The 23,040-nt window shown below is 44.3% G+C and overlaps 1 protein-coding gene across 2 annotated transcripts in view; it reads left to right on the forward strand.

Annotated features, from left to right (window-relative positions):
* EDC4 (enhancer of mRNA decapping 4) overlaps positions 1–23,040 on the forward strand; it is a 38,548-nt gene that overhangs the window by 12,609 nt on the left and 2,899 nt on the right. Inside the window, exons 6-27 of one of the 2 annotated variants that reach the window (XM_035118964.3) lie at positions 3,327–3,474; positions 3,873–3,977; positions 5,382–5,491; positions 5,877–5,960; positions 7,303–7,398; positions 7,785–7,887; positions 8,270–8,450; positions 9,258–9,330; positions 9,942–10,033; positions 10,576–10,772; positions 11,449–11,537; positions 12,342–12,495; positions 13,331–13,794; positions 15,240–15,338; positions 15,557–15,709; positions 16,420–16,462; positions 17,863–18,043; positions 18,386–18,541; positions 19,079–19,194; positions 19,442–19,607; positions 21,073–21,259; positions 22,089–22,308. In XM_035118964.3, coding sequence (XP_034974855.2) covers positions 3,327–3,474; positions 3,873–3,977; positions 5,382–5,491; positions 5,877–5,960; positions 7,303–7,398; positions 7,785–7,887; positions 8,270–8,450; positions 9,258–9,330; positions 9,942–10,033; positions 10,576–10,772; positions 11,449–11,537; positions 12,342–12,495; positions 13,331–13,794; positions 15,240–15,338; positions 15,557–15,709; positions 16,420–16,462; positions 17,863–18,043; positions 18,386–18,541; positions 19,079–19,194; positions 19,442–19,607; positions 21,073–21,259; positions 22,089–22,308 — 3,217 coding nt within the window. The remainder of the gene's footprint in view (positions 1–3,326; positions 3,475–3,872; positions 3,978–5,381; positions 5,492–5,876; positions 5,961–7,302; positions 7,399–7,784; positions 7,888–8,269; positions 8,451–9,257; positions 9,331–9,941; positions 10,034–10,575; positions 10,773–11,448; positions 11,538–12,341; positions 12,496–13,330; positions 13,795–15,239; positions 15,339–15,556; positions 15,710–16,419; positions 16,463–17,862; positions 18,044–18,385; positions 18,542–19,078; positions 19,195–19,441; positions 19,608–21,072; positions 21,260–22,088; positions 22,309–23,040) is intronic. The other variant, XM_035118965.3, reaches the window with a different exon arrangement.

Here is a 23,040-nt window from a genome sequence, read left to right on the forward strand (position 1 = left end):
AACGTTGTCAGATCACAATTCAATATTTATGGAGATGAAAGGAAGAGACCAAAATTCTTTCAGATGGAGAATGAATGAAGAACTGCTGGAAAATAAGGAAATAGCCGAAAAGGCCAAAGAAATTTTGAGGGACTATTTCCATTGGAATTTATATAAAGAAACAGGACTTGACACTGTATGGGATGCAAGCAAAGCGGTAATGAGAGGCTTTCTAATACAGAAAAATAGCTTTTTGAAGAAAAAACAGGAAAAGAAAAAGGAAGAAATCCTGAAATACCTCATGGAAAATGAGAAGAAGTTGATCGACAAACCAGACGATCATCAAATTAAGAATAATATTAAGATGCTACAGACGCAATTTTCCATGTTGGTAAATCAGGAGATAGAATGGAAGATAAAACAGATGAGACAAAAAAATTTTGAATCAGCAAATAAAACGGGGAAGTTATTGGCTTGGCAACTGAGGAAAAGACAAAACCAAAATACAATAAATAAAATTAAAATTCAAGATGATTTGATGGAAGAACCAAAGGAAATTAGAAAAGCTTTCCAAAAATATTATAAAAATTTGTACAGCAAAGAGAAAGAAGATGTTATAAAAATAAAAGAGTATTTGGAAAAATATAAATTAAAGCAGATTTCAGAGAGTGAAAAAAATAAATTAAATGCCTCCATCTCCGCCCAAGAAATTCAAAATGCAATAAAGAAGATGAAGATGGGGAAGTCACCAGGACCAGATGGACTTTCAGCGAAATATTATAAAGCATTGAATGAACAACTGGCACCTGTCTTGGGGGAATTAATGAATAGCATACTTAAAGGAGGGAAGATCCCAGATACTTGGAAAGAAGCGTACATAACATTGATACCGAAGCCAGGTTCAGATGGTATGGAAGTAAGGAATTATAGACCAATTTCGTTATTGAATAACGACTACAAGCTCTTTGCAGATATAATGGCTACAAGATTGAAAGAGATATTGAAAAGTTGGATTCATAAAGATCAAGCAGGCTTTCTACCTGGTCGGCAATTAAAGGATAATGTAAGACACATTATAGATGTGATAGAATATTTAGAAACCAGAATAGATAAACCTGCGGCGTTAATGTTTATTGATGCAGAGAAAGCTTTTGATAATATATCTTGGCAGTTTATGAAGATGAACCTGGAGCAGATGAAAATAGAGGGATCTTTCCTGAAAGGAATAGAAGCGATATACTCGGAACAAAGAGCTAAGTTGATAATAAACAATGTTTTAACAGACTACTTTGAGATTACGAAAGGGACAAGACAAGGATGCCCGTTATCACCGTTATTGTTCATTATGGTCTTGGAAGTGTTATTAAATAGAATTAGAGAATCTGAAAAAATAAAAGGAATAAAAATAGGTGCAAGAGAATTCAAGCTAAAAGCATTTGCGGATGATTTGGTATTGACCTTAGAAAATCCCAAAGAAAGCGTTGCAGAAGTATTAGAAGTAATAGAGGAATTTGGACGCTTGGCTGGTTTTAAATTAAATAAACAAAAAACGAAGATGATAATAAAAAATTTAGAGAAAGAGGAAAAAGAAGATTTGCAACAAAGATACGGTATTGCAATTGCAAAAAAAGTAAAATATTTAGGAATATGGATGACAGCAAAGAATATAAATTTATATAATGATAATTATGAACCAACGTGGAAAGAAATAAAGAAAGATTTAGAAACATGGAACAGGCTGAAGTTGTCGTTCCTAGGCAGAATTGCGGCAATAAAGATGAATGTGCTTCCCAAAATGTTATTCTTATTTCAAACGATACCTATTATAAAGGGGACAGGGCAATTCAAAGAGTGGCAAAAAGAACTGCAAAGATTTGTCTGGCAGGGGAAAAAACCAAGAATAAAATATAAAATTTTGATCGACAAGAAAGAAAGAGGTGGATTTTCCTTGCCGGACTTGAAAATGTATTTTGAAGCGTCCTGTCTATGCTGGATAAAAGATTGGATAACATTGGAAAACACAGACTTGTTAGATTTAGAAGGATTCAACAACAGAGCCGGTTGGCATGCATATTTGTGGTACGACAAGAAAAAAGCGCATAAAGGATTTACGAACCACGTGATAAGAAGATCATTATTTGAAGTCTGGGAAAGAAATAAAATGCTGTTAGAAACCAAGACCCCATGGTGGATTTCACCAATGGATGTATTTATTGTGAAAAAGGTGAACATGGAAGGAGAGAGGTTAACATATGAAAAAATTCTAAGAAAAGCAGAACAAGGATGGAAATTGAAAACATATGAAGAAATCAAAGATTCATTAACCAGTTGGCTGCAATACCATCAAATAAATGATATATTTGTTAAAGATAAAAAGATTGGCTTTGAGGACAAGAAGTCCAAATTTCATATAGAATTGCTAGAAGGCAAAACAAAATTATTGTCTAGAATGTATGATTTGTTGTTAGATTGGGATACAAAAGATGAATTGACAAAAGAGGCCATGATTAAATGGGCAAAAGATTTTGGGCACAACATAGACTATGATTGTTGGTTGAAGCTGTGGAATCAATCGATGAAATTCACTGCATGTACCGCACTGAAAGAGAATATGTGGAAAATGATATATAGATGGTATTTAACTCCAGTAAAATTATCTAAAATGTATAGAATGAATGACAGATTGTGCTGGAAATGTAAGGAGAGGGATGGAGACTTTTATCATATGTGGTGGAAGTGCGATAAAGTTAAAGAATTTTGGGATATGATATATAATGAACTGAAGAAAATCTTTAAATATACTTTTCCAAAAAAACCCGAATTATTTCTGTTAGGAATTATAGGTCAAGAAATCAAAAGAGAGGACAATGTATTATTTTTATATGCAACAACAGCGGCCAGGACTTTACTAGCCCAAAAATGGAAGACACAGGACCTACCGACGATCGGAGAGTGGCAGACAAAAATGATGGACTATGCAGAATTAGCGAGACTCACTAGCGGGATCCGGAACCAGGGGGAAGCAAGGTTCCTAAAAGACTGGAGTAAATATGTGGATTATATGGAAAAAAACTGTAGAAGTTTAAAAACTCTTGCAGGGTTGAAGTAAATCCTGTGAATTGAATGTGAAGGGAAAAATCTAAGAAACTGCGAGACAAGCTTTGATTAGAAAACCTTATGAGGGGAGGGAGGGAAGTCATAGTAAAAGGTATGTAGAGGTGTTATGTTATAATTTGAATGTTTAAAAATGTAATAATTGGAAAATCTAATAAAATGTTATGAAAAAAAAAAAAAAAAGATACTACAAAGGAAAGTGATTTGTAGCTGTTCCTTAACTTGGTGATCAGAGAGGAGATCCTGGTAAACATCAAGCGACCTGATGGGACTCCTCTGAACAGCTCCCGGAGGATCATATGGTGTCCCTTCATCCCAGATGAGAACGAGGAGAGCTGTGAGGAAGGCAGTCAGACCCTGGCACTCCTACACGAGGATAGGGTAAGCAGCTTTGATGTTTTTTCTTTCGTAATGTGGTTGTTCGTATTGAGATACTAATAAGTTGTAGATAAGGAATTAGACAGATGTGCCCCATGGTTAGGTCAATTTTCCAGGTTCTTGTACATCCATGCACAAAGCACCTCACAGCATGTAAACTGATATAAGTTTATCAAGTCAGCCTCTGCTTTTATTTAAGTAAGTCTGGCAAGTGTGGTTGTGTTCTGCTATTTCTGGGAGTGGTACTTGTGAGGAATAAGCACAGGAGATGGTGCAGAGTTCATGGGAGGATGGTGAATGCAGAGCGAGGTGGTAACTGGAATGGCAGGTGACTTTATGTTCACTCCTGGCAGAGCTTCAGTATGCAGTTTGTGTGCTTCCTTCTTCTCTTCGTTTTGCAGGCAGAGGTTTGGGACCTTGATATAATCCGAGCCAATCATAATTCATGGCCAGTGGAAGTGACCAGCATCAAAGAGGGCTTTATTGTGGTAAAAGGTCACAGCACGGTAAGAGTTCTGCTGCTGTCATTGGTGTCTGTCTCCCGTTACAGAGCTGAGCCATCTGTTACATATGTTTAATTCCTTAATCCAACAGTTTTCAGTATTCTGAAGAGGCCTGTAGCTTCATCCACTTGGTTTATGGGATCAATGGCAAAAGGGTCTGAGTGTGTGAGCTATTAGACCAGAAGTAGAGAACCTTTGGCTCTGCAGATTTTGCTGAACTACTACTCCTATCATCCTTGATCATAGGCATGTTTGCTAGGGCTCATGGGAGTTGTAGTTCAGAAATGTCTGGAGGACCAAAAGTTCCCCACACTTTTATTAGACTGTTGCTGAGTTCCTGCTTTTCCCATATGGCAAAGAACAGGCCTTTATGACTGGACAAGTAAAAAATGGCATCTTCACCTTCCCATTGTGTGGTTTTGTGACAGTATTTCCCTCCCCCTCGAAGCACTCCTGTTAAGGTTCGGGGGGACTGGACTTCCAGCCTCTGCTTTGTATGGCACAGCTTTATGTCTTGGTTTAACAGCACTGGGGACAAAAGAAGCCTCTTTAAAATGGGAAGTGAGGTGAGAGGGCACAACGTGATGTTTGAGAGCATGACTGGGTAAGAGTCCTGCTGTGGGTGGAAAGGTGCTTGACACTTCACTGATCCAAAGATGCATGAGGTAGTGGGAGAAGTTAAAATGACCAGAGTCAGAGGGAGGCAGTGCATTGATGGCAGCTGAGCACAAGGTGGTGATGGAGGATGCCACCTGGAGAATACAGAATGAAAAAGTACTGTGACATATATTCCGCCCCCCCCAAATGTCTTATTTTTTTATCAGTTTAACATACTGAACACCTGGGAAACCGAATGTACTTTGGCTCAAATTGGCAATATGTGCTGCAGCTGATATAAAAGTTGATAGGCATTCACTGTATAAAAAGAAAGGTTATTAATATGATTCACATGTATATCACAACCATGTTGGTTTTTTTCACATGTAACACTAACTCGTAACTTATTTTAACCTTTTGTTGAACAAACCAGGATGACAGATGAGCAAAGTGACCACAGCTTATTTCATCTTACATTGGTTGCATTTTCTAAACACTTGTGCATCTGTAGCTGGGTCATGGTCTGGGGTGGGGTACCAAAACAAACCAGGATTAAGTTCAGATGTAATAAGAAGCCATGGTTATTGCAAGCTACGATTCATATGCCAGTTTTAAACCATGATTACATATTCTGGTTTCTTGGCCACAAACAAACCACAGCTGACAAGGTTGGGGTCGGGCATACAAGTAAGCACATTTAAGCTAAATAAACCACAGTTTAGCATTGGGTGCAAACCAGGTCGTTGCTTTGTATTTCATTGAAGTTGTATTGCTGAGTGAAAACTGATTTTTTCCCCTGTCCCTATCTAGCGTCTGAGTGAGGGAGCCCTTTCCCCAGATGGAACTGTCTTGGCCACCGCAAGCCATGATGGCTTTGTCAAATTCTGGCAGATTTACATAGAAGGGCAGGATGAACCAAGGTAACTTCAGAAGCTCAGCGAGCACGGGGTGTCTCTTGATTTGGTGTGCCTCAAGCCTACTTACATGCCCAGTCCCTTGCTCCAAACATACTCTCAATTTGGCATGACTTTGTTGATCTACAACAATATTCCTGGTGCTCTCCAGATATTTTGGGTTACAACTTACACCATCCTCTCTCCCATGCTGATCGGGGCTGATGAAATTGTAGTCCAAAGCATCTGACCTCCAAGCTTTATTAAAGTTACTGCGCTCTATTGTCTGACTTTCCACTTGTAAATAATGTTTGGTTTCTTGAGAGCAAGTTGCTGACTAAAGGAGCCATTTCACACCTGCAGTTATGAAGGAGCGGGTTCTCAGTCATTATTTCTTTGATTTCCTACCTAGGTGCCTGCATGAATGGAAGCCTCATGATGGTAGACCTCTCTCCTGCTTGCTGTTCTGTGACAACCATAAAAAACAAGATCCAGAGTAAGACACAATTCTGTTTTTGTTTTTTGTTTTGCTAAGGATGTCCCATTTCCGGTGGGAAGCAGGATTGTATGGAAAAATAAATACATTTCCTCTGTATTTACAACTTTCTAGTATAGTTCCTCTATTCCTCCAGGTGTAAGTGCTGGCAAGGAGGAGCCTTTATGTCTGTAATTTTAACTTAAAGATTATTTCTGAAGCATTGTGGGATGCAACATAGGCATGCCTTGTGGTGTTCCCCTCATTACTTGAATACTTGTGGCTGGAGTGTCTATGAGCCTGACGTGAACTGCGCACCTAGTTTCTGGCTTCAAATTTGGCGTCAGTTCTGGCTGCCTGTTGATCCATAAGCTATATTAAGGTTCCTGAGTTCTGTACCTTTTTAAGATTGTGTAAATTATTGGGAACAAGTTACTGGAAAATGAACTTCCCTGTGTTTGCAATAAGAGTATAGTGGCATAATATGACGGTGTGACCTAGCACTGCTGGTGCGCCAGAAAATGTTGATATACATACCCACCTGCCCCTCATTCCCAAGTACAGCATGGAATGAGGGGCAGATGCTGAGTGCCAGTTCTACCCATGTGCCCAGCAGAAAGAACAACCCCTCTTTCCTCTTCCTTCCCCCTCCTTGCAATAAGTTAAAAGATGGGAGCAGACCCACAGGAGAATGGGTGAAGGCTCCCAGCAGCTGATGGTATGCTTCTGGATTCCCTATGCACACATGAGTACAATTCACATGTCCTGTAGGTCCAGTCTCTGTACCACAATCTTGTAATGCTTTGGTTTGAACAAAGAGAACCAGCCAGTTAAGAGAACCTGGTATCTAGTTGTTTTTGAGGAGAGGCATCAACTTGTATGAGAGAAAATCTGCCACTTAAGAATTTTCAGAGGCTTGCTGTTCAGACTTTCACCCCTCTACACAATTGGAGAAGGAAAGTAGGGGTGGGCTCATTGGCCCCACCACCTCCATTATGTTCCATTATATCTTGACTTCTATGGGTTTTGGCTGAGGTCTTGCAGTGGGGAGCCTTTTCTACTTCTATAGGCGCCCCACATGATTTAGGTGCCTGTGTGTTGAGAGCTCTGTATGGCGCAGGAAGCCTACACAGATAGAGGAGGCGTCCCATGGCAAAAGTTGAGCCTGAATGTGTGGAGGACTTGGAGAGATAGCCTGTTGGGAACGTGCAGAGCATAGCCAACATCTCCCCACATCCCGACTCCCCACTCACGTGGCTGGAATAGTGTGAAGGCAAACAAATTAATAAAGCTATGGAGTAAGCAAAATGGCCTTTTTCTAGTCATCACTCGTTCCTTCTCATCCATCCTTTCATTTCTGCAGAGTTCCCTTCTGGAGGTTTCTCATCACAGGAGCAGAACAGAATCGAGAGCTGAAGATGTGGTGCACTGTATCATGGACCTGCCTGCAGACTGTCCGGTAAGTATTGCTCTAGTCATCAGCTGTGCATGGTAGGAGCCCATAATGAATGTTTGTGTGTGGAAGGATAACAGAGAAGGGCAACTAACAGTCTTTGTCCCCCTGCCAATGATTTAGCTCTGTGTTAGGGCATTTGTCTTGCATGCAGAAGTTCCCAGATTCACTCCCTGGTGTTTCTAGGTAGGATTGGGGAATGCTTCTTGTTGAAATTCTGGAGAATCGGAGTAGACCATGCTAAACTAGATGGACCAATGGTTTGATTCTGTATAAGGTGGCTCTCTATGTACCTTAAAAGGCTGGTTTCAGCAATGCACACAACATGTCACTAAAGAGAAAGATTATTAGTAGACATCTGAGTGAAACTGATTTCACTGTGTCATTTTCAGATTTTCTCCGGATATATTCAGCTCCATGAGTGTCCTTCCTAGTTTGAAGGCCTGCCTGGATCTCTCAGCTGAATACCTGATTTTGAGTGATGTGCAGAGAAAGGTAGGCAAGTTCTGTTGAGAGGTTGGGTGCAAGAGGAAAAGGCACCTGCAATACTGCTAGGCTAGGGAGTGTGGGGCCTGTTGTAAACATATAAAAGAGATGGTTGGGGCTGGCAGCAGCTGTTTGATTAAGCAAAGCATTCGGTTCCTTTTCCTGGGGGCAAACTTTTAAAAGTTCTCATTTTCAGAAAAGATCTGTGAATCCAGAATTAGTTCAGTACTGCTGACCAACTTTCATGCTGGGTTTGGGGAGAGGCTGTGTGTTTTCTTCTCCCATTGTGCCTAGCCTGTTCCTTGGCCCAAGGTGCAGGTGCGCACGTGTCCTTCCTGGTACAAGAGCTTCTTATTGCTTACAGGGTATCTACCTGGTGCTTTCCTCTTAGGTCTTGTATGTGATGGAACTTGTGCAAAACCAGGAGGGGGGCAAGGCTTATTTCAGCTCCATCTCAGAGTTTCTGCTGACCCATCCAGTCCTGAGTTTTGGCATCCAGGTGGTCAGCCGCTGCCGGCTGAGACACACAGAGGTCCTGCCAGCGGAAGAGGAGACTGATGGCCTTAGTGCAGGTGAGTGATAAAAGATGTGTCTCTTCAAAAGTAAGGAAGAGAAAGATGACTGTCTCTCTGGTGCTAGCTTGATTCCCTAAATGCTGTGCAAGCTTTGCCTCTCTAGTTACACAAAACCATGGTTTACAAAGTTTAACTGGTTTGTCATGGTGTCCAAACCTGTAAACCATGATTGGTCATTGGCCCACAAACTATATTGCCAATATATCAACAGTATAAGACAAAGATGTCAAAACAGAAGCAAACAACAGATGATGTTGTAATGCCCTGGGTGATCAGCACAGGACCAGCCAAAAGGTTTCTGAGCAGATGATGCCTCAGTTTAACTACCCAGTAGTAACAAGCCAGCACATGTGCTGTCAGTTTTTTGCAATAGGCCAAAGCTGAGCATTTAGGGACAGTATCCCAGGGATTCCACAGGAAGTAGGCAAGAAAACACAACAGTATAAATGATGGTTTCATTGTATCTTTGGAGCACACCATGGTTTGTTTTTAAACTGTTGTTAGCACAAACCATGGTTTGGTGGGATACTGGAATTCTGTCATAGTCTTCCTTCTCAAGTGTTGAGTGTAAGAATGGTACATACCCCCTTGGCTCTTTCTGCTTGAGAGGGGAGCAAGGAGGCTTTACCTGCTAAATATGGAAGGAAACATGTTTTTTTAAAAAAATATTTTTAAATGTTTCTGTTTTTACTGATTATTTTAATATTTCTTGTAAACCACTTAGAAGTTTTATTACAACCAAGCATTATATATATTTCGTTATAAAGAAAAATAAAATTTCATCCATTTTCTTCTTCTTCTTAGAAGGTACTCAAGGTACTGGAGCAGTAGAATCAGCAGCAGGGGTGCTGATCAAACTCTTTTGTGTCCACACCAAGTGAGTATTTTGCAGGACAGCTGTTCTCCAGGCTTGCCCTTTAATTTTGTCACAAGACTACTGACTTAATACAGGCTCAGTTTTTGCCAGCCCACAAGATGGGATGGTACCATAGGTAACTAATTGCCTCTCAGCTGCCCTGAAGTGACCTTTCATGCTTGCTGCTCCCAAAGCAGCAGTCCTACGCTTTGTGACCAAAGGGTTAAGTCATAATGCAAGTGGTTCACACACCAAAATAATTCCAGTTATGTACCAAATAAACCCTCATTCTGCACTTGGAATGCAATGCAAATATTAGGTGCAGATAATGCAAACATTTTGTTGTTGGAACAATTGGGATTATGAACATCTCTTTAATGGGGGATGTTGTGGATTGCAGGATCACAAGGCATGCATGTGCAGGGGAGCAGTGGGGACCCAATTGCACCTGTGCATGAAGCTTTAGCAAACAAGCTACAAGTGTCAGATGCAAATGAGAAGTGGCAGTGGAGTGCCCTGCTTTAATGAGATCTCTGTCTGCTACTGGTCTTTTGCACAAAGCAGCGTTGCTTGTTTAGCATGCCTGTCGAGGCCAAGTTTGTAAACCAAAACAATCTATCTGGATGTTGCAGGGCCCTTCAGGATGTGCAGATCAGATTCCAACCTCTCCATAGTCCAGACACAGCTGCTCCAATTCCTCCCCATGGCTCCCATGAAGATTTTGGTGAGTCCTCTGTTCTAAAATATATTTGTGTTTCCTTGTTAATTTGACTATCCCATCTGATACCAAGGTACCCTAATTTGAAAGTTTGCTATCTCTCAAAGCTGACAGTGGAAATTGTGGGACTTCATTTCAGGAAAGGGACCTTAACTCAGTGGTAGAGTACATCAGAAGATGTATTGGCTTGTTTATTACATTTATTTATATATAGGTTTAGTCCCTGGCATTTCCAGTTGCTGCCAGGCAGAGTAGACCATGCTGGGCTATATGAACAAAGAGTCTGATCTGATATAAGGCACCTTTGTCTAGCCTAGGTTTCTCTGCCTGTGGACAAAATGTTGCCTGACCCTGACTTTTGCTGCCAAGTCTCTGGGAATAGCCAGGGACTTTGGTTTGTCTTGCAATCTGTACCCCCACCCCTCCCCAACCTGTGTGTGTTAATATTAATTTAACTGAGTGGCTGGTGGAAGGAGCCTGTGTGGTTTTAAATGTCTGTTTTCCCTCTCTGTACAAGTTGCTTTTAAACTGTCTGGTATGTTTTGAAGCATTCCCAGATCATCTTGCTGACCTGGGCACAGAAGGGCTTGGATCAGAGAAGGGATCCGTGCATGGCTCACAGCCTGACTTGCGCCGCATTTCAGAGCTATCTGTTCCCGTGGATTTCCTCTCCACTTCCAATGACACAAAACCCAAACTCATGACTCCAGATGCATTCATGACTCCCAGTACATCTCTGCAGCAGGTAACCTCCTTAGAGTGTGTTTTAGATGGGAGCAAATTCCTTTGCTGCCTTCAGTTTGGACATTATGACATAAAATACTTGGGATTGCTTATAGCAGGAGTGGAGAACCTGTGGCCCTCCAGATGTTACTTGGAATGATGGGACTTCTAGACTACTGGCTCTGCTGGCCGCGGCTGATGAGAGTTGCCATCCAAAATATCTAGGGAGCATCATGTTGGGGGAAGCTGGATTAGATGGTTCTCAGGACAACAAAGAACAGAGAAGCAATTTCCACTGTTCCTTGTATATATTTTTAAGCCAGCAGTTACTCAAATCTGTTCTACCGTAAGCACTAATTGGAACTATTTGACCCAATTTATATACCACTTTGTATGCCACTTAATTGTAAGTAAAACCTCTGAGCTGTTTACAAAGAATATAAAATATACATTAAAAATGTCAGTAAAAGTCAAAGTTAAAAACAAGCTTTAAAAAAGTCAGAATTGTAAGCAGAAGTAAGGGGAAGTATGGTGCTTCTTATAATGGCAAAATAGTTTTCGGGTGGTGCAGAGTTAATTTACTCCATATAGTAGTAGTAGTACAAGAGGAGTGTTTACCAGCAGGCAATACTGTGTATGTATTCAATTAAAATGCTTGCTGGCAGAGTTTTCTAACACCATTGAGTTTTCTGTGCCAGGTCACGGTGTCACCTGGAAGCAGCATTAGTTCCCTCACAGCTGTCACAACCATGAGCACTTCTTCCGTCAGTGACCCCTCCATTCCCAGGTAAGCCCTAGGCAAGGACTCCTTCCCAGTGCTACCCACTGAGTGCTTTCAAGGGTGAGTAGACTCCCTTCAGAATCAGGCATGAAAATGAAATGGCTCACAGGGATATCTCAGGGAGCTTTTTTAAAGGTGGAGCTTCTGGCATCTTCAGAGTTGAAGCTGTCAAATGCGCTATCCCTATTCCCAAGGAGAGGCATCCCCTTTGTTCTTCAGCTCAATTCCCCAGAAAATTTCCTGAGATTTGTAGGTTTTGCTTCATATAATTGGAACAAATAGCAGAGGCTGGTAATGAAGTGACCTTGTAGGCAGATAGTGGAGGATCCTAGACTTGCAGGACAGGGGATGAACCCCTGTTCCTTGGAATGTAGCTGTAGGATTTAGAGGAGCCCAGAGGCCAGTTCAGCATTGTTTACCAGGCAAGAACCACGAGGGGCCATTAGGCTTCAGATTTCTCATGTACTAACAGATAATGAGACAAGTTAAGACTGCAGTCACTGCTCTCCCACTAGCTTCTCACCACAGCTCTGAATTACTTGAGGGAATGGATGACCACCCCTTGTAGGTCCCCTTCTAGCTTTTCAGCATTCATTGTCTCATCTTCTCCCATACAGTGTCCCCCAAGGAAGTCTTCTTTCTGAGAGTGTTGCTTGGGTGACAGTCCCATAGGACAGTAAAGTCAATGACACAGTTCCTTAAGCATGCTGTGGTCAGAACCCTTCTCCCTGGGCTGATTTTTAATTGGGGTTGGCAAGACCACACTCTTTTGTAACCTCTATGGACAAATTTGCCTTTTGCCCGCTGCAGGCCGGCTGAAGAAGTGTCTCTGAGCCCAAAGATGCAGCTGGATAGTAGCCTTACCCTAAGCGGCAGCAGTGGAAGTCTGCAGACAAGCCCTCGGAGTCATTCAGTCCTCCTCCCTGGCCTTCCTGACAAACTGACCCCAAAGGCTCCCATCCCGGTAAGGTGGATTCTCTATGAGCATGCAAGGATCTATCTTTCTCCCTGACTGTGTCATCTTCCACATGGTGTGCATGTGGTATGGGTGCCCAAAGCCACTGGAGCAGGGGGTGGGGAACCAGTCCCCCTCCCCAGATGATACTGGTTACAACTCCCATCAACCATGCTGGCTAGGGCTGATGGGAGTTGGAGTCCAGCCAACATATGGAGGCCCAAAGGTTCCCCATGCCTGCACTAGAGTGCACTGGTCTCGGGTATATTGTCTGATTTCTGCCATACTGAGTTCAACATGTGTTCTTCCCCATAAATAGGAAGAGGGGGTGCCCCAACGTGGTCATTGCATGTAGAAAAATATCTTCGCTTATGTAAGCTGCCCCAAGACATATAGTTGTATCAAGCTGTGTGTTAAAGATATACAGGTATTCCCCATGACCTCTTTTCAGTCCTGAGTTTCCTGTGCCACCTAGAATCATAGAATTGAGGCTTATCTCATGTTTTGAGGATAAAACTGGGGTAATCATATATGCTGCCCTAAGCTTTATAAGGGAAAGGCCTAATAAAAACAGAGTAATAAAATGATCAGTAAATATTGCAAAACTTTTAATCTGTTTCCTCACTATGTACAAATCATCATCATGTTTTTGATTTGCTGTGTTAATTGTACACTGCTCTGGGGGCATCTTCCAAAAAGCAGCCTATATATACCTAAAAATGTAAGAAAGAAAAAATGGGATTAGGAAGGAAGGTTGTCAAGACAATTGGGCATCTAAGTAAATTTCCTAGGTAGTGTGGAGAATGGAAGGGAAAAGGTTAACTTTCTCCCCTCTCTGGTCAAGGTTTCCCCAGGGAATGCCCCTCTTGTGCTAGAGCGGCAGGAAGTGGAGCCTCTGGTGGTGCCCCAGTCTTCGCCTACTCGTGAGCGCTCCCCAGACGTCATTTCCTCTGCCTCTACCGCCATGTCTCAGGACATCCCAGAGATTGCCTCTGAGACTCTGCAGCGCAGCTTTGGAGGGGGCCCCCCTGGGCTCCCTGCAGAGATCCTGGATTCCAACCACCACGCGGACAGTATGGCTTCCGCAGCATCAGCCTTGCACTTGCTCTCCCCGCGGAATCGTCACAGCTCGGAGCACAGCCATCACTCTTTGGACATGGCCCCCAATGAAGTGGACATGCTGACTGCGCCTTCGCTGCTGGAGGCGGCCTTACCTCAGGAAAATGTGGCTTCTGACGCTGGCGTGAGCCAACCGTGGCCAGCTGCCCCTGACATCACCAGGGAGACCAGGAACAGCATGGCAGACAGGTACCTGCTATCTCCTTCTTTTCTTTTGGGGAAGCGCCAATCTTGGCCCTCCAGATGTTTTTGGAGTCCTCTTTCCATCAGCCACAGCCAGCAAAGCCAATGGCTTTGGATGTTGGGAGTTGTAGTCCAGCAAGATAATGTCCAGGATCACAAGTTCTCTACTGCTGATATGGGCCATCACATGTTGTCTTGAACTCCCATCTCCTTTCTACACAGGAAATCAGCAGCTGCCTTATCCCAGGTCAGCCTATTTGTCCATCTGGCCCATTGAGTAGGTAGTGGTGACAGTGGCTCCCCAGGAATGGCAGAGATAGAGAGGCCTATGCCAGCCCTGTCACGTCACGTGATTCTTTTAAAATGGAGATGCCAGGAATTGAACCTGGGGATTTCTGCATGCAAAGCCTGCTCTGCCACTTCCCCTCCACCTATTGCAGTCATGTCTAGTGTTGCATAGTGTTTATTAGATTGTTGAGCTAAGGCTGTAGAGACCCAGGTTCAAATCCCTTCTTGGCCACGAGGCTCACTGGGTGGGCTTGTTATCTTTCTGCTTAACCTAATTCAGAAAGTTGTTGTAGGGCTAAAATGGAGGAGGAGAGTGATGTGCCTTGCCTTGGAGACTATAAATAAAATAAGAGATAATAAGTCTCCATTGACTCAATTGCTGCCTAACCCCAGCTCTACTGTTTGACCCTTTCTTTTAATAGCTATGTTTGGTTTGAGCCCACAGACCAGCCTGAAAGAAAATCATACAGTATTTGCTCTGGGTGTTTCACACAGAAATGAAAGCTTCAGCACTTACTTTGTACCTGAGTGCTCAGCTCCCATCCTTTGCATGGATGAGATCTGAGACTTCAGTACTTGCCAGAGTACCCCACTATACCAACTGTCTCAAGCCCTGAAGCCAGCAGTAGGGGTGCTACTAGTGGTCCTGTCTGTGAGTGCTGCTCATTCTGCAGGGGCCTGGAAGAGGGCCTTATCTGTGGTGGCACCCCAGTTATGGAACTTCCTCCACTCATAAGCCTGGATTGCCACAACGTTAATGGGTTTTGCCAGACCCATTTGCTTATAAGAGCCTTTGGAGCCGACTCTGTTTTCTCCAATTCGGCCCTCTTTCTTGTTCTGTTGTTGAGTGGCATGAGAACTGCTAAGAATTGTTTTGTATACTTTGAATGGTATGATACTTTGTTTGTTTTGAGTTCTAGCCAATCTTAGTTCTGCACAGAGTAGATGGACACCACTAACATAGGCCCATGAATTTCAGTGGGTCTCCTCTGAGTACTTATACAACCCTTTCTTACTATAGCTGTATATTTCTATGGAAGCTCACTTTGAAGTCTGTGTAACATAAAGGGGCATATAAGAACGTTAGATAAATAAAAGGAGGCAGAATAACTTCAGTGTGATGGAATTGTTTCCTCCTCTTCCCCGGTCTCCTCTGCCCTTAGCCCCAGGAATGAAGTGGAAGAGAAACACAAGAGCTCCTACCACAGGCACAGCTACCACCTCCTGCAGCATGACAGCCAGGATGCCAGTGCTGAACAAAGGTATTGGCAGGTGCCAATCCCCCTCTCTTTTCCCCTTGGCAGTTTTAATTTTGAAACTAGAGACTGCTTTCTTGTAGAAGATTGTGGCAGTGTCCATTGGCACATTACCCCAGTTCCACTTAAGTGGCTTCTGCCCCTTTCCTGTTGCTGACCACAGGGTCTGCCTTAAGACTGCTGTGTTGGGGCAAGGACTCATCAGGACTGGCTTCTCTCTGCAGTGACCATGATGATGAAGTTGCAAGCTTGGCTTCTACGTCTGGTGGATTTAGTGCCAAAGCAGCTGCACAGCGGCTGCCTGTGAAGGACTGGAAAGCCAAAGTGTCGCCTCGAGCCTCCCCAAAGCTAAAGAGGAAGGGGAAGAAAGATGATGGGTGAGCAAATGCTGCTTGGAAGGTTGGGAATGATGGCAAAGTGGAGGCAAAGGTTGGAAGCGGTGGTAGGGTTTGTATTAAGTGGCCAAGCCTCTGCGAGCCTGTGAAGCCTTAGGCTCTAGCTTTCCCCTCTTCTGCTCCTCCTCAGCCAGGAGGAGGAATAAATCAGGGTTCTGTGCTTCTTTCCTGATTCCTGGCTTGTCATTACATACAAACCAGGAATCAGGGTTTAAAATAAAACCTAGTTCGCAAAACAAGCCAGATTCATAACCCATGGATGGCTTGAAGGTAACTTGTTTTGAAGCTGATGGGAATTGATTTTAAACCATGATCACTGTTTTGCACGTATCAACGAGCACGGAACTGGTGAAATTAATAACAAATCCTGTGTTTGTTCCTCCTCTTGGTCATTAGGGAGGAAGAGATGAGCAGAAGTGTAGAAATTTTGTTCTTAAGTCTTCATTCAGCTCTCTGTACTTTTCAATTGGTGTGTGTGTGTGTGTGTGTGTGTGTGTGTGTGTGTGTGTGTGTGTAGAGGTAACCACCCTGTAGCAGAGCCATTTCCAAGTCAGAAAAGACATGCTTTATTTTTTTTGAAGCAGTCAGGACATTTGTAGCAGGCCACATTTCTGGTATAATCCCCCTGGTTATGCATTCAGTGCTTGTGATGAGCAATTCACGCAGTCGTCGCATTAACATCTTCCCTTCAGTTCCAGGGATGTTCAACAGTCCCCAAGATCCTTTGATCAGCAGGTGAGTATTTTTCTTTTAGAAATTCCATATACAGCAAAGCTTTCAGTTCTTCCTTCCCTAAAGGTGGGGTGGGGAACTTTTTCTTGTGTCAGGGATCATAAATAGGACTTCTCTCTCGTCCTCCTCAACCCTCTTCCTCCTAGTCTGGCAGGCTGCAGAGAGAGGGAAAAGTCACTTTTGCCAGAGATTCCAACTCACTGCTTGCACTGAGCTTCCCTTCCTTCTATAGCTCTGTTCATTTCGTCTGTCTGTCTGTCTGTCTGTCTCTCTCTCTCCCTCCCTCCCTCCCTCCCTCCCTCCCTCCCTCCCTCCCTCCCTCCCTCCCTCCCTCCCTCCCTCCCTCTCTCTCTCTCCATGCTCCCCTCACTCCCCACATGAAATCAGGAAAAGGTGTACAGGTGCCACATTCATGCCATGGGGGATGCCTTACATCTCTTCCTCCTATGGAATTGTACAGACTTATGGTTCAAAGACTCAATTTTTAAAAGGTGGAGAAGTGGGTAAATGGACACCCCCATGTCTTAGGCCCTTTTTTAACATTATTATGTTCTGGTCTGACACCTTTTGCTAAGACTCTGGCCACTGCTTTTTAATATATAGTTCACCCACCGCCAACCTGTTGCCGTCCAGATGTTTAGGGGTACATCAAGTCAATTACAGATATTATAGATTGCCCTCATCCATCGTCTAAATTTGTTTTGGGAATCCAAAAATGAAGGATTATGTTGAGATCTGTTCATGGCAATCAGAAGCTTTGTCTGCCTCAAGAGAAATATTGACTCAGAACTCAATTGCTCTTCTGTGATTGCATTGATGTCTGGCAGAGACAGAATATGATTTTCTTCTTGATTCTGCCTCACACACTCCACCTGGTCTGTGTTGCAGATGTCAAGAGTTTTGAAACCAGCCAGATGGGTGTGGTATAAATAATAAAATTATTATTATCATTATTATTATGAAATCCGTACCAAAACAAGAAATCTTTTTGGAGCTTGATTATTTCATGCTATTCTTTAAAACGACCCAGTATTGAGGCAACACTCAATAATTTCGGTAGTTGATCTTCCTCATATTACTACTACTACTACTACACCACCCTTCGTCAAAAGATCTCATGGCAGTTCAGAAGCTAGAGACACAAGATAAAAGCACAAATAAATTGTTAAAAAAATTCTTCATATTTTTATTTGCCTGTGGTTTATCTACCATGTTCCTCCACTAGGATACTCATCTGAGCCTGGGACTTTCTGCACCTTGAGATTTGCTTTGTTTGCCCTTCTCTAAAGTGGCTCCCTATCAGTGGGTTGAACTCTTTATGTTGCTGCCTCCCATGTAACACAGAGAGGATCCACTGAGAGTGCTTGGCGTGCTTACATTTCCCCTGCCTCTTCTTCCAATAGGTCGCTCCTGAGTACCAGGATGAGCTGTTGTCTCTTCTGAGGACCCAGCAGAGGGAGATTGTTGAACTGAGACAGAACCAGATGGAACTCATGCAGAGGCTCACCGACCACCTGGATGCTGTACAGAGCTCCCTCATGGGCCACATTGAGCGAGTGGTGGATTCCCAGCAAGAGCAGGAGCGTATCCTTCCCAGAAAAGTGCCTTCTGGGCCCCTCTCAGTCATGGGTTTGTCCCATTCAAAGCTGAGCGCTTATGAGGACTGTGGCCAGTTTCTATTGGAATCCCTGATCCTTTTTTAAAACCACATGTTTAAATATAGCTGACTGCCCCATGCTAGGTCAGGCTGTTGATCATCTAGCTCAGCAGCGGCTGTCCACAGAGTTTAGGGCCGAGGCCTCTCCAAGCACCTGCTGCATCTTCCTTTGTAGCCGGAGGTGGCAGAGACCATTTGTATGCCATGCATGTCCCCTACCACAGAGCCATGGTCTCTCCCTTTGCTTTCCTTAACTCCTGTGGTTTCAGAGCGGAGGCTGGACCAGGCCTTAGCTGAGGGACAGCAGCGCAGTGGGCAACTGCAGGAGCACCTGTCCCAGCAGCTTTCCCAGTCCCTCTCCACGGTTGCCTGCAACCGGCTGGAAAGGACCATCCGCGAGGAGATGAAAAAGACGGTGCCCCCGTGTAAGTCCCGCATCTTGGATTCTGATCAGTTTGCAAAACAACAAAGGAGGTGCTTCTTTGGAAGTAGAGCAGCCTTCTCCATCCTGCACACCCTCCCCCCCCCCATGCTTTAGACTACAACTCCCATTGGTGCTGGCTGGGACTGATGGGAGAGTGTTGGTCCATCTGTAGGGCACCAAGTTCATAAAAGCGGGAGTTCATAAAAGCGGTTATCCTGTGGTGCCCAGAAAGCTTTCTGGCATGGGGTTTGGATTTTGAAGAGAAAAACAGGAAAGGCAATGCAGCCAGCCCAGGGAAGATCTGGGTTCCCAGGATTTGCTGAGAGCAGAGCCCAAGAGTTTTCTCTGCTACAGATAAGTGACCCGTTCCAGGTTCTTTCTCCCTGGAGAGTTAACAAAGCAGGAAGGGTTGATGCCATTGTTTCAAGGGATGGTCCATGCTTGGACCTCTTCCCAAGATCCTCACATATTTCTTCATTTATTTAAGAGGGATAAAATGGGGGCATGACTTTTGTTTTGCTGTCTCTCTGCTAACAAGGCGTTTCCAAGACTTTGGATCCCATCACTGGGCAGCTGAATAACACCATTGCCACCAAACTTACAGCCATTGAGGGGATGCTGAAGGAGAACGTCACCAAACTGGTGAAATCAAAGGTAATGGGGTGGGGTTGGCTGCTGGGAGCAGATTCCTGCCAGTTTGACAGGGAGGGAAGCTGGTTTGTGGTGCTGGGGTACGAGTGCTTGTCAGGCTGCCCATTCAGCTGCAACACTGCTGCCTCCTAGCGCCTTTTCAAGGTGTGGATGTGCTAGGCCAGACATCGCCTCATATTTTTGACGGCTGTGACACCTTTTTAGACCAGAAACCTCAGTGAATGGAGCTGTGATTGTGTTTTAATTGCAGAACCTTACAGATGCCATTGCCCGGGCGGCTGCTGATGCCTTGCAAGGCCCCATGCAGTCGGCATACAGGGAGGCGTTCCAGAGTGTGGTGCTTCCTGCTTTTGAGAAGAGCTGTCAATCAATGTTCCAGCAGATCAATGACACCTTCAAGCAAGGCACACAAGAATGTATGCCCCACTCTCTGCTTCTCTCATTTTCAGCTTTGTATACTGTCAGCCATGGGAAACACTAGTTTACAGAACTGTGGGGCAAAGAAGAGCCTCCATAAAGCAGGAATGCCCTTTTGAAAAGCCATCATCATATCCACTAGCCTTGATAGGCTTCTCTTTCATGAATCTGGAGGGGAGGGTTTCTTAAGGCTACCAGCCACTATGGTTAAATGGAACATCCCGTGCTTGGAGGCTACCAGAAAGCTATGTAGAAAGACTCATACCTTTTTCTCCAGCATGTCGGCTTCCTGGAAGCAGCTAAGTAGTGTGGGAACAGGATTCTGGGCTATGTAGACTTATGGTCCAGTGGTGGCTGCTAGCTGGGACTGCTCTTAAGGTGATAAAGCTGCAACACCTTTTGTCAAGCTCAGGCCTAAGTAGCTGGTGCAGAACACAGGAGCGGCACATTGCTCCAGTCCTACAGACTTACTTTTCTGTTGATTTTAGGGCACAATTCATGGTTCAGATTTTGACCGATGAAGCACTTCCTTGACTTGAACAGCAGTATATTTTGGAGCCTGCTTGCTCCACAAGATCCCTTCTCGTTCTCCTAAACTACAAGTACCTTCTTAGCAGTACCTTTTATGACAAAAAGGGTGAACCAGGAGGCTTTCTAGGTGGTTGCTTCAAGACACTAGTGCCCTCTCCATTTGAAAAAAATGCCTGAGCATCCCTTGAGAAGGTCTTCCTCTTCAGGTCAGCTTTTAGGAGTCAGGGTTCAGCTGGTAGGTCAGGATACCTAATACTTGTTAAATCTTTAAGGTTCTTGAATGGAGTTGAAATGAAATTGTTAGTGAGATGCTTTCTCCTTTCTTACTGCCCAGAACCTTTGAGAATGGGGCAATGCTCCTGGTGAAGAGTCTTGTGGTTGCCATTGGAGAAACACAATGTGAGCGTACCAGACCAGCAGTTTAGGCAATCGCCCAAATCTCTCTCGAACATTTTCACATTGTGCATTCAGAAAACCCCTGTTCCTCAGCAGAAATAAAAAAGGTTCCTTAGATCAGGGGTGGGAACCTGCATCCCTTCAGATGTTATTGGACTATAACTCCCATCATTTCCTGCCTGCATGGCCCAATGCCAGGGATGATGATGATGATGTTGATGATTTTATTATTTATACCCTACCCATTCAGCTGGGTTTCTGCAGCCACTCTGGGCAGCTTCCAGCACATATAAAAACATAATGATGGGGGTTTGTGGTCCAGCAACACCCAGAGGGCCACAAGTGAGGCCCACCCCTGCATTAGACAAAACTCCTGTGTGTTTTTTCGTGTCTTGCTGCAGAATTTAAAATATGAAGGCTTCGGGAACATGAAGGGGAGTTGGATTTGAGGGTGATGTGGTAGAGAGGCCAGAGGCCGTGGGAATGGACTCCAATGGTACCCAGCTGGCTTTTGAGTAATTGAATCTTCTCTTGTAGATATTCAGCAGCTGGAGACCCACATGAAGAGTAAGAAAGCGCGAGAGCAGGATGCCCGGGACTCTGTGGTGAGCCAGCTCCGGCAGCTGGTCAACAACTTCCAGAGCACAACTGATCAGCTGGCAGCCACCATTACGGCCAGCATGCACTCCGAGGTGCAGCATCAGCTTCACGTCATCGTGGGCAAGTGAGTGGCAGAGCAGATGGGGGCATCTCCCATAGAAAGAATGGCAAAACAGAGAGTCTTGTTCCAGATTGATAGCAGTGGGTCCTGAGATCTGACTCATCTGATCCTTCACATATAAGATGAGAAAACAGGGCGCACACACCCTTTGAAATTCCCCTGCCCTGCCACACTGGTCATAAGCAGTGCAGTTTTCTGTTCATACCAGCTGGGCAATATCAGTTTTGGAAGCTTCCCTACGTCCAGGGTCTTCTCTGCTCTGTCTTGGAAATGGGCACAATGTTCAGAGAACGAAATAGGAACGTTATCTGGAATTATGTACAGTGGAACCTCGGTTTATGAACACCTCGGTTTATGAATTTTCGGTTTACGAACGTTGCGGACCCATCTGGAACGGATTAATTCACTTTCCATTACTTTTAATGGGAAAGTTCGCTTCAGTTTATGAACGCTTCAGTTTATGAACAGACTTCCGGAACCAATTACACCCATGTTTCAGTTTATGAACGCTTCAGTTTAAGTACTCCGCGTACCCGTCTGGAACGGATTAATCCACTTTCCATTACTTTCAATGGGAAAGTTCGCTTCAGTTTATGAACGGTTACTCCGCGGACCGTCTGGAATGGATTAATCCACTTTCAATTACTTTCAATGGGAAAGTTCGCTTCAGTTTATGAACGCTTCAGTTTATGAACAGACTTCCGGAACCAATTGTGTTCATAAACCGAGGTACCACTGTACAAGCAGTCTCTTGCTCCTGCAGACTTCCCACTTCTGCCCCCCCCCCCGATCTACACAGCCCCTCCAAGTTCCTTTTTTCCCTTCTCTCCAGCATGCAGGAGTCCATCCTGGCCCAGGTCCAGCGGGTGATCAAAGGGGAGGTGAGCATGGCCATGAAGGAGCAGCAGGCTGCCGTCACCTCCAGCATCATGCAGGCCATGCGCTCTGCTGCAGGCACTCCGATCCCTGCCACTCACCTTGACTTCCAGTCCCAGCAGGCTCACGTGTTACAGCTGTTGCAGCAGGGGCACCTGAATCAAGCCTTCCAGCAGGTACGCATCTCTCCACCCATAGAGGCAACACACTGGCTATGCAACTGCTCTCTGAAGGACCCAGATGGCCACATCCTCAAGGAAGCATTCACAAAGCTCAGCAGAGAGAACAGTGAGGTTTTTAAAGAGAAGAAACCCGTGGCTCTCCAGGTGTTGTTAGACTCCAACTCCCATCAGCCCCGACCAGATAGCTAATAGGCTGGGATGCTGGGAGTTGTAGTCCCAACAGCGTCTGATGGGTCACAGGTTCCCAATCCTTTCTGGAGGCATCTTTCTGGGAGTCACAAAGGGGCAGCTGGTGGTCTGCCTTAGAACCAGCAGGGGGCGCCCAGAGCAGCTGTCTTATAGTTCAAAGTGTATCATTTAATCATGACTACTTAGCCCTCCTGGTGCATATATAACCAATCTATATGTTGTGCGTTCAAGGCAGTTTAGCATGGATTAATTACTCCTTGGCATACTTTTGCTGTCTCTTTCATACTTCCACTCAAGTTTGAGGAAAGGGTTGTTTTCCATCAATGTTTTTAAGTCTGAGGTTTATAAGATAGGGTATGGTGTGGAGAAAATGGATAGAGATATTTTTATTCTTCTCTCATTATAGTAGAACTTGGGATCTCCCAGTGAAACTGACTGGCAGTATTCAGAGGGATTGCTGTGTTAATCCGTCGCAGCAAATACAGCAGAGGCTTGTGGCACCTTTTTAGAGACCTAACACATTCATGACACCATATG

Source organism: Zootoca vivipara, chromosome 6, assembly GCF_965207765.1.
Source record: "Zootoca vivipara chromosome 6, rZooViv2.hap1.1, whole genome shotgun sequence".
Lineage (NCBI taxonomy): Eukaryota > Metazoa > Chordata > Lepidosauria > Squamata > Lacertidae > Zootoca > Zootoca vivipara.